General features: G+C 43.0%; 1 protein-coding gene across 3 annotated transcripts in view; it reads left to right on the top strand.

The window, feature by feature from the left end:
* STK36 (serine/threonine kinase 36) overlaps positions 1–16,548 on the top strand; it is a 254,800-nt gene that overhangs the window by 9,944 nt on the left and 228,308 nt on the right. For all 3 annotated transcript variants that reach the window (XM_069244414.1, XM_069244415.1, XM_069244417.1), the window contains exons 2-6: positions 380–520; positions 1,852–1,929; positions 4,768–4,898; positions 11,217–11,466; positions 12,041–12,134. In XM_069244414.1, the coding sequence (XP_069100515.1) occupies positions 380–520; positions 1,852–1,929; positions 4,768–4,898; positions 11,217–11,466; positions 12,041–12,134 (694 nt within the window). The remainder of the gene's footprint in view (positions 1–379; positions 521–1,851; positions 1,930–4,767; positions 4,899–11,216; positions 11,467–12,040; positions 12,135–16,548) is intronic.

Genomic DNA, 16,548 nt, shown 5'->3' with positions numbered 1-16,548 from the left:
TATCTTCTGACTTGAAATTTGTTCAGCATTGTTTGTTCCTGTTCTGAAACAATTTTCTATAGATTCATACGTTTATAATTATTTTTCTTTCCCGTTGGGTGAAAATTCAGTGCTCGTGAAAACAATACTATACATTTTCCTAGGTAAAGTAGGCTTATGTTTCTGAAGGTAACAGTTTAAGAGTAGTAGATCATTGTATGAGCTATCACAAATAACATTTGGGTATCTGCATGTTAGATAAAGTTGAGCTGTTTGAAAAAGTGATAGTTCACAGCTAAATGTGATATTTGTGACATTAATTGATAATGTCATAAGTAGAGGTGACTGGTATGTTTCAAGGTGAGTGTTTTGTTTATCTGACCTTTATCTTGGGTTTAAGGTTGTTGCCCTGAAGTTTATCCCTAAAGTCGGACGATTGGAGAAAGAACTGAAGAACCTGGTGAGGGAGATTGATATCATGAGGGGCTTGCAGCACCCTAACATCATCCGCATGTTGGACAGCTTTGAGACAGACAAGGAGGTGCGTGACTTCCTTTACCTTCGCTCTGATCTTGTGTATGTGTACTTGTTGAGCTCAAACTAAATTGTAAACAATGAACATTGTACACGGGTAGTGGTGGAATACAAGAGGGCAAAGGTACGCCTTACCTACCCATAGTGGGCATTCCAATGTAACCACATGCTGGACAGTGATGCTTACCCACCACCAAGAAGGCCCGCATCTGGTATATCAACATAGTATGCAAGACAGGAAGCTTAAACAGTTACTAAGTGAATATATATATTCCCTCTTCTGCCATTCCTTTCCCCTGTAAAATCCATTCTACACCAACTCAGTCATTACCCTAGATATCAACATTGAGACTGATAAGATTATTCACAGTACAGCATCCCAGAAAACTTGTCCTTCACACACTGACAGTTTGGAGACGAAGAAGGAGGCACGTGACCCACTCCCCAGGGAATCCCAACCTATTGCACCATAACATCATCCATACATTGGATAGATACCAAAAACAGACGTATAGTGAACTGTGACAACTGCTAAATGAGAGCAATTCCCCACACCCCTTTTTCCACAAGAACTCCACTATCGTTGTCATTGGGGTCAGCAACCCTAACTGTGGGATGAAACTCTCTCTATACCACAACCAGATATTACTGAATTCCCCCTCCTGTCTTTTAAGAGACTTCAATCCCCGCTTCAAGGGAATGCCAGCTTGTATCTTTGCCCACCCTTCTAAGGTTATCTTCTTAATGGAGTGCGTCAAGACTGCTGACCTGCTGTATTGACCTTTGACCACCCCATCACTGGATTCAGCAGCTCTTAATGTCCCATACATGCAGGGAAGTTTAGAAACTGACTGGTGTTATCATTCTCTCTTCTATTTATAAATTCCATCTGTAAGCACCCAGAGATTCAACCCAGGCCCCATAGGTTAGAGTTTTTAAGAGGACCTTTAGTGTTCTTTAATCCTTTGTCACCCTTCCAGGATCACTCCTCCCATATAGGCATCTTCATGTGTCCAGTGGTACTGATGAGACAGGTAATTCCACCTCCTTAAGTAATTATCTCTTTGCAACCAGGGGTGGGACTGTCAGATATGTGACATGAATTTACTGTGTGTTCATTCATGCATGACCCTTTCTTCATTGCATGCTGCAATTTACATTTATAATAAAGACGTGGTAACTTCATCCCTGCTGACCTAGGTGATGGCTTTACCGCTATCCATTTCTGATAGTGCCACCTACTGATGGGCTTTAACTTTATTGTTCGCCATATTTGACCTAATCACCTACTTTCTCCACACTCACCTCTAACAAGATTGAGTTTTTTCTTCTCCTCAGGTGGTGGTTGTTACAGACTATGCAGAAGGGGAACTCTTTCAGATCCTGGAGGATGATGGCAGCCTGCCAGAGGATCAAGTAATACTGTGGGCTTGGTGTGGGGGGTGAGGGAACAGGGACCTGAGTTGAAGGTAGGGTTGGAGGAGGAATGCTGGCTGGACGACAGGAACAAGAGGTGTGGGGTATCAGGTGTGGGGTCTCGAGGCTTCATCTGGATTCTGTGTGTGGGTTGTGTTCAAAATCTTAATCGAGCAGGCTGATGAGGTACAGATCCACATGTGGCAGAGGGACAGAAAGCCACTGCCTCACAATTCTATGCAACACAGCAATCTCAGCTTCCTAAATGAAGACCAATACTCTCACATGTTCAAAGTATCCAGATCACGTTTTATGTGACCATCGCAAGCTTTAGGACCATTGCTAAAGCTTCTCTCCGCCTATGCGCAAATACCAGCTTTATAGCCATTTGAAGAACATTCCTTTCACATTCCCCCCCCTCCTATACTTAATAAGTCCATCCCTGTTTCCAGACTATGTGGATCATATACTGCCTCTCTATTACGAAATATATTGAACTTGCAAAGTTGGCTGAAATGTATTCTAAGAGATCTATAGTTATATCAGTTTTGTCCAAGAGTAGTTTAGCTGTTACTGTACTTTAGATGGGAGTATCTGTTACAGCAGACTCTGTTTTTTTGTCTGATTAACTGCTCCAGGTTGTGGGAGGGGAGTGCTGAGTTCTGACCAGCCGCATCTGACCTGGTGACCTAAGCATTATAAGGAAAAACAAAAATACATTTGATTGAGCTGGAGCTTGCGCAGCAGTACTTTGTGTGGATTTGCTCTTAAAGCAGTTGACACTAAGAACAGAGGTACAATATACAGTGAAACATAGAAAATAGCAATACACTTGGATAGGTGTGCGAGCTGGCTTGTTTACACATATTTTCACATGCCTTCAAGGGACGCATTCTATTTGAGTTGCTTAACGTTGGCTGTCTTTCTGTATCATTTTTTATTTTTCCCTTTTGTATTTAGAAAACCGTTAGCACTGTTCTGATTTCAGATTATTGGGCTGTTCAATAAAGTAATACCAAATTGCAGTAATGATGATAATTATCATTATTATTGATGCTACTGTTTCTCTTATTATTAAAAACATTAATATTATACATGTTAATATTCTTAGCATATAAATTTCAAAAAGTGATGTGAAATACCCAGGCTAAATGGTATAGGCGGCATTGACGTCAGGCAAAAGCATTCAGAATATTACATCTGATTTTAATGACTGCACGTATAAAAGGGGGTTGCAAACAAAAATAGACATTGGCAAAGTCAATAGGCCTGGCCTTTGGAAGCCTGCAATAAAAATGTTTGCATTTATTTTGCATTAAATCCTAATGATAAAAATTATAAAAACTGTAAACGAAAACAATTATGTGTTATTTTATAACAAAAAGGGCACACAGACCCACCAATCATGGCAATTTTATCTGAATGTGCACATTGTGCAAGAGCAGAATGCTGCCACTCACAGTCAAAGAAGCCAGTGGCTGAAGTGGGCTGTAACATTACCCCACGGTGTATGCTGTGGTAGGCGGAAGCAAGAATTGAGCAACCAATGAATTGACTAGTGGCTTAAAGGAGTTGAAAAAAGCCCCTGTGTGTATGTATAATAATGTAATTTTCCACCTAAAAACTCTGGTCACGTGATACAGCTAATGCTGTAACAAAGGCCACAACTAAAAACAGAAGGGCCATTCGTGTTTGCACATTTTAAAATGGTTCTAATGCTAGCAGGTTGGATAGGAGAAACGGCGAGAAGGCATGCAGTAGGTTTACAGCCTCCTACATTTTCCATGTTAGAGACTATGAGAGGATAAAGCAAATGCTGTGGTAGGCGGAAGCACAGAGGGAATAACAATTGAATAGGCCAGTGGCTTAAGAGCTTTGACAAATAGTGTCTATGTACGTTTAATATAGAATATATTTTATTTTACAAGCAATAGTTTAGCGAGACATGCTAGACCTAAAAACAGAAGGTCAGTCCGTGTTTGGGTATTCTAAAATGGCTGCCATGCAAGCAGATTGAAAAGCAAAAAGAAGAAACAGGGGGTTTACAGCCTCCTGTATTTTCTGTGCTATGTACAATAAGAGGACCAAGCAGAGATGTGGAATATCCAAGTGCAGGTATTTTGATTCAGAGGAGTAAAGCAAGTAGCAGCCAGTGAGAGTGTAGGGAGAACAATATGCTCAGGCTTTATAAAATCAATGAAAACAGGGAACAGATAAATGAAAGAAACCAGATGGAGGTAGGAGCAGGGACGATTGTACAGAGATTTTGTCCTCCCTCTAGAGATAAAGAGGTAAGAAGTTGTATTGTGTGGAATTTAATGTGAGGAGTTTAAGGCCCCCATTGAGAGCATAAAGTGTGAAAATTACAAAGCGAGAAAATGAAGTATACTTGGAGGAAAACAACTAAAGTATATGCAAAACAAAGACAAAACATGCCCAAACTGAGACACCTGAATTAGCACTAAGAATAACTCATTCAACTGTTCTGAGATCTTATGCACAAATAGAGAGATTTAGTGTGTGTAAGTGTAGTCAAAACAGCATAATGCTGAACCACTGTTACAGGTCAGCAACCTATCTTTTTTTTTGCTCTAATGCCCTCTCAACCCGCTCTCTCTTCAAATTCCAGTTTAATTTCCATCTGTCTTCCCCACTATCTCTCTTCCTTGTATTTCAGATCTCTTTCACCCATCTCCTTTCTTCCTCCTGCCCATGTCCTTCGTCCCCCTGCTCTCGTTTAACCACTTCCTTCCTCGGTTTCCTGCCCTCCACTCCTCCAGCTCTACCCCCTCTGTTCAGTGTTCTCTTGCTCACATTTACCCTCTTTTCTCCCCCTAGGTGCAGGACATTGCCTGTCAGCTCGTCTCAGCGCTGTATTATCTGCACTCTCATAGGATCCTGCACCGGGACATGAAGCCCCAGAACATCCTGCTGGGAAAGGGAGGTGTTGTGAAGCTCTGTGACTTTGGGTAGGTACACCAAAAATCCAGTATCTCCAGCTTGGTTACCTTTTATCTAATGCTGCTTGTCTTCAAGCTTTGCAATGTCAGTTCCGCACCCTAGGAGCCAAGGAAGATCTGATGGAGGGTGATTACTTGCCTCATTTAAAACATTTGTATTGCCTACTGCAGGGGACTACCAGTTGGCTTGCCCCAGTTAAAGCCTGTCCTGTCCCTGTAACTGGGGACCCACAGGAGTATAGGTACTGACCACACAACCAGTTCTTGGTAGTTTGTCTTGATCATGACAGTGGCTGGGCACCAGTGTTAGGAAGAAGACCTCTGAAAATTATTGCAACATCTGCCAGCTTACTACTCTCCCCACCCCCCCAGGCTAGGCAAAAATCTGGGAAGCCACTGTGAAGCCTTACTGAGTTGCCATGTGTAGAAGTGGAGGCAGCGCACGAGGAGCTGTGCCTACAGGAGAACGTATCTGCATCAAAGGAGCCTCTGCGCAATGCCTAGCTGACTGAAAGAATTAATTGGAGGATGCCCCAGTGGGCTGAAATCATTCCTGAGACCTGAGGTGCTTTTAACCCTGCTGGCCAGAACAAAAAAAGATTAACAGAAGAATGTAATTTGTGAATCATCTGAGGTTCTATATCACCTGTCTTCATTGAGAGGGTGAAATTGCTCTGTCGATGATCCACCAAGTATACGTGCATAAATCATCATCCCATTTCCAAAATAACTAGGCTTATCCACCTCCACACCCCTGCATTGAGTCTAATTACTGATTCTGGATTTAATGGGATTATCTTTATTGCCTTTCATTTTCCAGAAATATCTACTTGTAACCTTATGGTCAAGCCCTAACCCTGAAGTCCAGTTCTCAGTAGGAACTGGAGAAGTGATTGGACTGGTGTTATTAGTAAGTACTAGTGGCCCACTCTCAGAAAACTTTGAGTGCAACCAATACACCCTGATATCTTTGGCCCTGAACTATAGGGTATCTTTTTTGCTTTGTAGTTTCAACTCATTCCCTAAGATAGCTATCCAATTGTACGAAATTAAAATTAGTTGACTCTTTCACTGGTTGTTGGGCTCCAGCTGCATTAGCCCGCATACTAGCCAGACACTAGTGGCTGGACCAGTCTGTCACCATTGATTACTTTACCAACTATTTGGAGAAAAAACAGGGTCCTTATTTGACTAGGCAGTTTGTAGTTTGGCTGGCAGATATTTTGGGACATATCATTTTTGTGTGATAATATTTACTTGTTTGAGTACTGGAAACTTAGCAGCTGAAGCCTCAACTCATGACTAGAGTCTGGGTCCTTGCGAGGAAGACGTTATGAACGTGAATTGGCACCCTGTGTTAACTATTCAAAAGCCTTTCATGTTAAGGTTCCTTCTATAACGGTGAATAGCAGATTGTCAGTGAGCTAAGACATTGAAGAGACCAGAAACTAGCATTGCTGAAACCTCATGATGATTAAAAGAGTTTCACCAGGCAAAAAGAGGAAGAACAACATAATGCAATGTGACTTGCCCCACTTGAGCTTTAGAAGTTAGTATCTTAAGCTTCATCTAGCTCAAAAAGTACACATCCCCTGTCCATCGTGCTAGACAATGCAAGTCGGTAATAGTGCTCGCTTACTGGTCCAAGACATACATCTTCAAATATCCCATCAGATGTCCCATTCAGACAAACAGACCAAGATGCTGTAGCAGATCTCTATCATGAGTAGATGTCTTACCTAGCTCACTAGAGACAGGATGGACTGAAAATAACCATTAATGTTGTGTGAGAATCCTGAAGGAGTATGTTTCTATTCTACTGCCTTACTATAAAGGTGTGAGTTTTGTAATCATACAGCTGTTCAAACTTGTATTTATGGATATTGTACACCAGGGTCTTGTTGCATTCTACATATGATCTGGCTGGCAAATGTACCTCTTCTAACTTTTGAAAACCAGCAAGCACTGAGAACATAGATGTTTGTCCCGCAAGTCAAAAAACTCTTTAATTTTTTTTATTTTATTTGATGCTAATCTCCACACTCATTCGTTTTCTGTGTCAATGTTCTTCCATTGAACTTATGTTCTCTTAGGAAAGCCAGTGTACTGGAGAAGAGTGGTGGCTTAGAGTTCCTCTCGCGGTGAGGGCAGAGTTTTTGATTCCCCCTGATGAAAGTGACTTAGTTAGTAGCTCCTGGGGCTGCGGGCCTCATTACAAGTGCCCTAGTAATTATGAGAACCCGCAAGCAGCAGCTGAAGTCTCCAGCTAAATTACCAGGTAAAAACATACATGAACCTGAGTGGCAACATTGAAACATACATCATGTCATGCCCCAAAATCCCATAACTGGCATTATCTGCTTTGCCTTCTTCAGAGCTACTAATGCCACTGAAATCTGTTACACAGGATGACAGGGGTTGCTTTTTTTGGGGCATAAATCATGCTTTGGATTTTTCTGAATGTGGCTAGCATCTGTTATGAATTCTGCAAAAAACTGTCCTTTCATTTTACTTCCTTCGTCTCTTCCCTCCCTGTGAAGCTTAGTGCTCAGATAATTTGCTTTCTTTACCCCGTGCATTCCTTGCTCATGAATAATGTGGCTTTAGTTTGGTCATGTGCACACATGGTCACAAACAGTCTCTGATTCAGCTTCCTAGATAGCCTCCGCCTTTTTTGTGGCTATCATAATTTAAAATATTGCTGTTAATCATAAAATAAATGAGTTGAATCTGCAGTGTACCTTGGTGCCCCTTGGATATGAAGCCAGTAAGTGTAGGAAACTGGACATCTTTGCAGATGTCCCCCCACTTTTTAGAACTACTAGATGCTTATTTTCGACTGACGGTGCACTGAGGCCTGCTAATCAAACCACAGTGGCAGTGCTCTTTCCCCTAAAACAAGTAAAGTTTAATTGTAACCCTACTGGCGTAGACTTTAGCACCCTTGAATGCCTCTAATAAATGGTACCCCTGATACCTAGGGCATGGGTACTAAAGAGGAGTCCCTAAGGGATGAAGCATGTCTTACGCCACCCAAAGGGACCCACAAATAAAATTACACACAGACTGCCATCACAGCTTGCGTGACATGGTGCAATCCATGTTTGAAAATATGGCACAGCACACTACAGTGTGCTATGCCAAAGACACTGTATTGGCTATATGTGAATCACCCCTACAGCAGGCCTTGTAGCTCCAAGGTAGAGTGCATTATGCTACATGTGAGGGCATATCTGCATGAGCAGATATGCACCTGTGTTTCTAAGTCAATTCTTAGACATTACAAGTGAATAGGGAAGCCATCTTAAGGATGTACTGAGCACAGGTCAAAACTAGTTTCTCAGCTACATAATGGCATCACTGAAGCCTAGGTGTTTGGTATCAAACACTTAGTATTAATAACCCACACTGATTCCAGTGATGGATTTATTAATACATGCACCCAGAGAGCACCTTAGAGGTATCCCCTAGTGATGCCGGCATAGACTGCGTTGCTGTAGTCCAGTTTGGTAATGAGGAGTGCGTGGATGACTGTCTTCCTCGTGTCCGGGGGAATCCATTTGAAAATCTTCCGCAGGAGTCAAAGGGTATGAAAGCATAACAAAGAGACAGCGTTGACTTAGCGGATCATTAATTGAGAGGAATCCAGGATGATGCCTAGGTTGTGCGCACGGTCAGTGGAGGATGGGGCATTATCCAGAGTGGTGGGCCACCAGGAGTCGTTCCAGGCAGAAGGGGTGGAACTGATCACCAGGATCTCTGTCTTGTCTGAGTTGAGCTTGAGGCAGCTGGCCTCCATCCAGGTGGCGACTGCACTCATCCCGTTGTGGAAATTCCTCTTGGCTTGAGCAGAGTCCTCAGACAGGGAGGGGATCAGTTGGGTGTCGTCGGCATAGGAGACTATGTTTAGCTCGTGTTGTTTGGTGATCTTTGCAAGCAGGGGCCTTGTAGATGTTGTAAAGCGACGGGCTGAGTGAAGATCCTTGGGGCAATCCTCAGCAAGTGTCCTTGGGTTGTGACGTGAATGGCAGTAGTCTGGCCCTCTGTGGTCTTCCTATGAGAGAGGACCTGATCCAATCCCGGGCTTTGTCTCGGATGCCGGCGTTGTGCAGTCTGTCACAAAGGGTGGAATGGAAGACTGTGTCAAATGCGGTGGAGAGGTCGTGGAGGATGAGTGTGGCCATGCCTCCGCGGTCCAGTGTGATGTGTTTTGTCATCGGTGGCTGCTAAGAGTGCGGTTTCAGTGCTGTGGTTGCTTCTGAATCCAGACTGGGATTGGTCTAGGATATGGTGTGTCTTGTAGAATTCAGTGAGTTGCTGGTTGACGTCTTTCTCCGTTACCTTGGCTGGGAAAGGGGGTAGAGAGATGGGTCAGTTCTTCATCAGCTCCCTAGGGTCGGCAGTGGGTTTCTTGAGTAGCGGGCTGATTTCTGCAAGGCTTCCAGTGAGAGGGGAATGTGGGGGTCTCGAAGGATCGGTTGATGGTTCGGCAGAGCTCCGGTGCTATGGTGGTGCTGGCCTGGTTGAGGATGTAATGAGGGCATGGATCTGAGGGTGCTCCCAAGTGGATGGAGTTCATCAGTCTTTGGGTGCCCTCTATAGTGATGGGAGTCCAGGAGTTAAGTGTCTGGTGAGGTGCTAGGTCCATAGTGGTGAGCGGTGCTGGTGGGATTTGGTTCCTGAAGCCTTCGTAGATGTCCTGGATCTTATGGTTAAAGAAGGTGGCAAGGTCGTTGCAGAGGTCTTGGGAGGAAGGGATGGAAGAGGTGTCAGTCCCGGAGTTTGTGAACTCTTTGACGATGGCGAAGAGCTCTTTGCTTTTGTAAGATTTTTTGGTGGCTCTGATGTTCTGGTGGTGCATGGTGGCTGCGTCTTTGTAGGCTGTGCGGTGTTCGGTTGATTTGCTGATCCTCCATTTACATTCCAGTCATCTGCAGGAGCGCTTGGATTCCTTTAGATCTGTTGTAAACCACTTGGGTGTTTTGGTCTGTCGATTCCTTGCTGTTTTCCTTACAGGGGCTATGTTGTCGGCACATTTTGAGAGCCAGTGGTGTAGGTTGCTTGCGGCTTCATTTGCGTCCGCTGCGTCAGGTGGTAGGAAGTGGTTGAGATCATTAGTGAGTTGTGCTTCCGTGACTTTGCCTCTGCGTCTGCCAGGGGGGCAGAAGGGTGTAGTGTTGTGCGGAGTTCTTTGTGTAGGTAAAGTTTATGCACTTGTGGTTGGTTCAATGGTGTTCAGAGGTGTGGGAGATGGTTATGTTGTCCCCTGCTGAGAAAACGAGGTCCAGAATGTGTCTGGCTCTATGGGTGGGGACACCATTCTTACCTTAACACTAGAAGAACAGTCCTGTAAGTCGTTGCCAAGTACCCGTAGGCAGTATTTTCCTATAGGATAATATTACAGCATTAAAGTCAATGCAAGTGTATTTGCTGTATACTTCAAAACTGCTAACTTAAAAAAAAAAACGTACCCAAAAACGAAATTCTTGGTGCTAATAAATATATAAAAATACATGTTATTTTTTTAAATTGGTGTGGATCTCCTTATTGAGTGTATATGTGTCATTTAGTGACTGTGTGCATGCAGCATATGTCTAACACTCCCCTTTTATTAGCCTAAGCTGCTCCACTTCCCTACCACAAATAGAGCACTTGGGAGGAAACACTTCGGATGTAGCTTCCCATGTGCTTTTAAAGCCTTGCACACTTTGTCTGCATTTGTCTCTTAACCATACAAGCCACAGAATCTGTACAGAGATCTGCATTCATATTGACTTATTCCATTGCCAGGTTATCCTCCTCTTGTTCGTAGGAGGGACACAGGAGATTATTTTCACATAATCCAATTGTCTTTTTAACTTGGGCTGTCCCTTGCTCATGTGGTCCATGATGCCACATGAGAACAGCTTCTATCTCTGCACCACACTTAAATTCAGCTGTGGAAGAATTAACTAGCTGAGTAGTCAGATATGAATTCAAAACCACTCTAAATGTGTATTGCAAAAATAGACACCAATAAATGACACCATGAATAAAGAAGTGCATTAAATAAAAAATAAAAAATTGAAATGCTAAAATATTTGGGGAATCTGCCCTGAGATGTAGGTGTTGCCCTTAGTTGGCCTGTCTGTATGCATTTACCCTCTGAGCAGGTGTATGTCATTTAAGATTTTTCTGTCTTGCCTTTTCAGTTTCTTACCTTTGATCCTGCAGTTAGCTAGCTTAATGAAGATCAACTCACAGCTCCTGACCACCATCAAAGATACTGTGCTATACATGTCTATCTCCTGCCGCTTCAAAATATGACTTCTGTCTCTTAACCCTCAGGTTTGCTCGCTCAATGAGTATCCACACACTTGTTTTGACGTCCATCAAGGGTACGCCGTTGTACATGTCTCCTGAACTGGTAGAAGAAAAGCCCTATGACCATACATCAGACCTCTGGTCCATGGGCTGCATCCTGTATGAGCTCTCTGTGGGGACTCCCCCATTCTACACCAACAGCATCTTCCAGCTTGTCAGCCTTATTATCAAGGATCCTGTCAAGTGGCCAAAGACCATGAGTGCACCCTTCAAGGTACCTGGGGGAGTAGTTGAGCTTGGTGAGCATGAGCAATCGAGAGAGAGAAGGGGATAAACTTCAGAAAATGAGTGTAAGAGGTGAAGGGAGAATGTGAAAATGTTGATTTGGAGAGGGAAACAAATGTTAATTAGGGAGCAGGAGACAGAGTAATGGAAAGGGTGGCAGGAGTTAGACTGCTAGGTGAAGAGCTGTAGATGCAGTACTGAGTGAACAAAGGTAGAGAGATTGAGAAAAAATTATTGTTTTAATTGCTGCTGCGCATGCTAGAATGTGATGTCATCTCCCCCTCTTCCTTGCTTCTCTTTTATTGTCGTTCCCGTTTTTAATGGGTTTTACTCTCTTTTAAGCATTTTTCCTCATTTTATCCCACTCTTCTACTAACATTTAATTGGTATCTGCATACTCTCACTTTCAATCTGATCCATCTTCGCTTCTTCTGTTCTTCTACTGTCTTTTCTCTCCTTTTAGCCGTTCAGTCCCTTTCCTTTTATGTCTTCCTTTCCTTAAATTATTCTTTCTGCTTACAGCTCATTTCCCCTTTCTTGAGAGTCTTCTCTTTGTTCCACAGAGCTTTCTTCAGGGGTTACTGACCAAGGATCCTCGGCAGAGATTGTCCTGGCCTGCCTTGCTTTTCCACCCGTTCATAGCAGGCAGAGTGACTGGTGAGAGTTGTCTTCAAATTATACTGTATATCTCTGTGCCAATATTACTATGTAATCTCTTTGACTGCCCTAAACATTGCTGTTTTCTCCCCTTTGTCATGCTGAACATCCTCATTCCTAGCCATCACATCCACCTTTAGAGACAGCCTTTTTTTTAATCATTCATTTTATGGTTTTACTGTAGGAAAATAACACCACTGCCACATAAAACACACATCAAGTAATATAAATTGACTGCAGAATTATCTCCGGAGCATCAGGCATTCTACATTTACCCCATGCTCATGCCTCAGCCACCATAATTTCACTGAGCATCTCATATTTTATAGTATTTGCAAGGTAATCCCCTTGCTTTATAGGTATTTGTTTTGCTGCTGCACAGCTGTCCATTCTTTAAGTCTTTGGAGGGCCGGCAGATATCCAGTGTTTTTTTTTTTTTTTTTTTAGTGTCCCGCTTCACCAGAGCAGGCCCATAGCAACCAAGCAGTGTGTTCCCACCATCACCACCCCATTATACTCAATACTCTAGAGTTGCGCTTATAGGGATGGGTTGTAAGGGTATATCCAGTCACCTCAATCAGTCTTTTATGTATTTCTGACCAGTAGTGGGCTATCATTTGAAAGAGTTGAGCCTGTTTCTCTCGACACCACAGACATTGATGATCCCTCCTGCTATCCAAGTGCTAGAGTTTTGTTGGATCATAGTACATTGTATTGAACTTGAACTGTATTAGTTTTAATTTTGCCGGCATAGCCAGATATGTAGCTGCCATCTTGACCTCCCTCCAGTCATCGTCCTCAGGAGGGCCCATATCTGCCTGCCATTTAGCTCTCAATAATGACATTGAATGTGGAGAACTTGGCACCAGGGATCTTTATATGGGTGATATGCCCTCCTTGTCCAGCGGGTCATCATTAGTTTAGTTTAGATTGCATTCAGGGTCTTCCCGGAGAAGATGTGCATGTTAGAAGAGTGCATGCTACAGTTAGGATAGTGAAAAAATGAGATCTATGTACAGCGAAGGCTTCTGTCAGCTGCGCATATGTTTTAATGTGTCCCTCTTCCCATACACCCCCCCACCTTTGAAATACCAATTAGCTCCCAGTATTTGGATCTCATCATGCCTTATATGTAAGGGATCCATGTACTCCACCACACGGTCATTTCCCGTGTGATTATTTTGAACCACTTGAAAGTGTTTCAGAACTGTGCACAAACAAATCAGGAAAGTCCTATTGGGTTCAGGTATCCCTTTGAGAACTGCTGAGCCCTATAAGACACCCTCAAGATACTAGGCCTACAAGTGGTCTTATTCCAACTTATAGGTTGTGTCCCTGCCAAAGGTCCAGTCATAGATGACTATCAGTTGAGAGGCCCATTAATAATATAGGTGGGGATCTGGGGCCCCAACCCCCTTTTAGAAGAGTGCCCTGCGACCCATCATTGTTGGGGGCAGGCGGGCCCAAACCTGCACCTTCCTCCTTCTTTGCGTTTGTAGTGGGGAAAAGTTGAAAGTCCCAGCAACATTACAGGTCTTTAGTACAATGGATGCCTAAATATGTAAAGTATTCTCCTGCATCACTCAACATTGCTTCTACTGGAAGTACCAAGTCTGTCCAGAAATGAGCACATATAATGATTTGGTACAATTAACTTGAAGGCCAGAGGCACCCCCATAACTTTGAAGTATTTTCAGCAATCTAGGCATGGATCACTCTAGTCACTGTAGGTAAACTAAGAGATCATCGGCAAATAAAGCAACTTGGTCCTCGTGTCTCGAGTGTCATCAGATTCACCCACAGCCCAGCAACTCATTGGATCAACCCTCATTGCCTGAACAACAAGCACGGTAAGGAGCAGGGGCATCACTGTCTTGTATCCCTCTCTGTCTGAATCTAGGTGCATATTACCCCATTAATTCTAGTCCTAGTTCTAGTCCATGGAGTATGATGCAATGTCTGCATATCTCAGAAACTGGGGCCCAGAATTAATGCGCTCTAGGATCTGAAACATTGTATTGCATTGTAATAGTATATATATATATATATATATATATATATATATATATATATATATATATATATATATATATATATATATATATATATATATATATATATATAGTGCTTACTACCCCTGACGAGGCGTCAAAGCACTTTTCGGCGAGTAGCTAGGAATTAGTGGTGGATGAAGATAGGGGAATATGAGTACAGTTTTAGCATTATTATGAGTTAATTTGAGCCACGGATATGTGAGTTTGTTAGTTGGGTTGAGATTTCTAATCTCTTGAATCAATACAAAAGCAGTATCTCCAAGAAGTGTGCCTGAAGAAATGATCAGATCAAGAAGCCTGGCAACAGACATGTCCATGGATTCAGATTTCAGAACTGAGGCAGTAGTGCTGATATTTGTGTGAATCGAGGCTCATGTCACTGACAAACCAGTACAGGAAACAACCCTGTATATTATCGAAGAAGCAGCCTTTCCTTAAGTGGAATGGGCCCTGATGTTTTCATGGAGAGCCCTCTTTGCAAGAACGTAGAAGTATTGATCAATGGATGATAGAGTGGGATAATGTGTGGTTCTACATAGCCTTGTATTTCTTGAAGCTAAGAAAGCCGAGGTCAACTAGATGATATTTTTGTATCCTGTCCGTGTAAAAACTGCAATCCTTTGCAGATTCCAAATGGTGCAGTCTCTTCCTACTCAAAAGGACATACATGAAGAGTTAACATAGCCAAGGTAATGGATTGGCTGATGTGAAATAGAGACTGCATCTTTGGTTGGAAGCTTGCCCTCCTCCGAAGTACAAGCTTGCATGGGAAGAGAGAAGTAAAAGATTGAGGTACAGACAAGGTCTGCAGCTCATTAACAGCAGAGCTGATCGTAAGAAGACATTCTTAAATATGAGCGGTCTCAAGTGGCAACGGTGCATAAGCTCAAATGGGCAATCCATCAATAGAGCACCAAGTTAAGATCCCATTGTGGCGTGATAAAGAGTAGGGAAACATGAGTGTCAACCATGACAAGAAATGTATCAGAATAGGTGACTTAAACAAGAAAGAAAAGCTGAAAGAGCCAACACATAAACCTTACCAGGACCAACAGCAAAGCACAACTCTTAAAACAAATATGTTGGGAGTTGGGAGATGATTCAACTTACTTCTCAGTTCACCAAAAAACAAAACATGACCAACTGACAGAGTAAACAGCCTTGGTAGATAGATGGTGCATAGACAGGATGATGTCCACTACTTTAAAAGTAAACGAAGAGAGCTCGGATGGCCCTTCTCAGTCTCCACGCATAAAGGTGGAAAGCTGTCTTTTTCAGGGTCTCTACATTTCTGTAACCGCACACATGCCTATTCTGACGTCACAACACTTTACAATTTGAAATCATTTAAAATGAATGTTTCACATGCAAGTGATTTAAGAAACACTTTCCAATTTGTGGTGATTTAAAAAAAAAAAAACAATGATTGAACATATTACTAATAAAAGTATAATAGAGAGTCAGTACAGTGGTCACACTATGCAGTGACCAATTAATAATTTTTTAGAAGTGAGACGCTCATCAATGAATAACCACATTCCTAATCAGGGCCCTGCCAAATCTCAGACATGAAGGTAGCTAGGCTAAACCAGAGGTCTTCACTAAATCAATCAAAACCAGGGTCACTGATCCTTTCCGATCCGCTGCCCTGGACATGGTCGTCTGCACTCAGCTATACAGTGCAGGGTCCCCCGGCCTAGCATAAAGACATTTTGTTCTGCATGGATCAGGGACCATATGATCCTTTGAAGTCTAGCAGCCAGGATCTTGGCCTCTGAGTTAATCTGCAAGATCGGGTGGTATGAGGAGCAAATCCTACCCCTCACTCACACAGTCTTGGCACCCTGAAGATCATATAGTAGATGCCCATACTCTGCACCTCTTCCTGTAGTCCCAGGAGAAAGGGGCCCCACTAAGGAAGAATATTTCTTGTAGAACTCCACAGGAAATCCTTTGGGGTTTGGTGTCTTGCCTCTATTCAGGGCTGTGATTGCATCCTCGATTTCTTGTAAGGTCAAAGGCTCCTCCAACTATTTTCTTTGGAGCTTATCCAAGTCTCCTATCACCAGGTCTGGTGCAATTGGGTTAGATTGCTCTGTGCCCAAGGGGTGGGGTGGAAGTTGGAGGGGTGGGGTTTGGAGGGGTGGGAATGGTCCACGCTACATAGCGGGAGGTACAGTAATCAGCAAATGCCTCTGCAATTGTGACAGTTTCCCTGACCCAACTTCAGAGTATCTCAGGGGGGGGGGGGTAGGTCACTTGAGACTCCAAATCTCGCTTAGTCAATCAATATAATAATTTGCCTACTTTCTCCCCACACGTATAGAGCCTGTGCTGGATGACCAGCCACAAAAATGTAG

The sequence above is a fragment of the Pleurodeles waltl genome, chromosome 7 (genome assembly GCF_031143425.1).
Source record: "Pleurodeles waltl isolate 20211129_DDA chromosome 7, aPleWal1.hap1.20221129, whole genome shotgun sequence".
Lineage (NCBI taxonomy): Eukaryota > Metazoa > Chordata > Amphibia > Caudata > Salamandridae > Pleurodeles > Pleurodeles waltl.
This window is presented reverse-complemented; position numbering and strand designations above follow the sequence as displayed.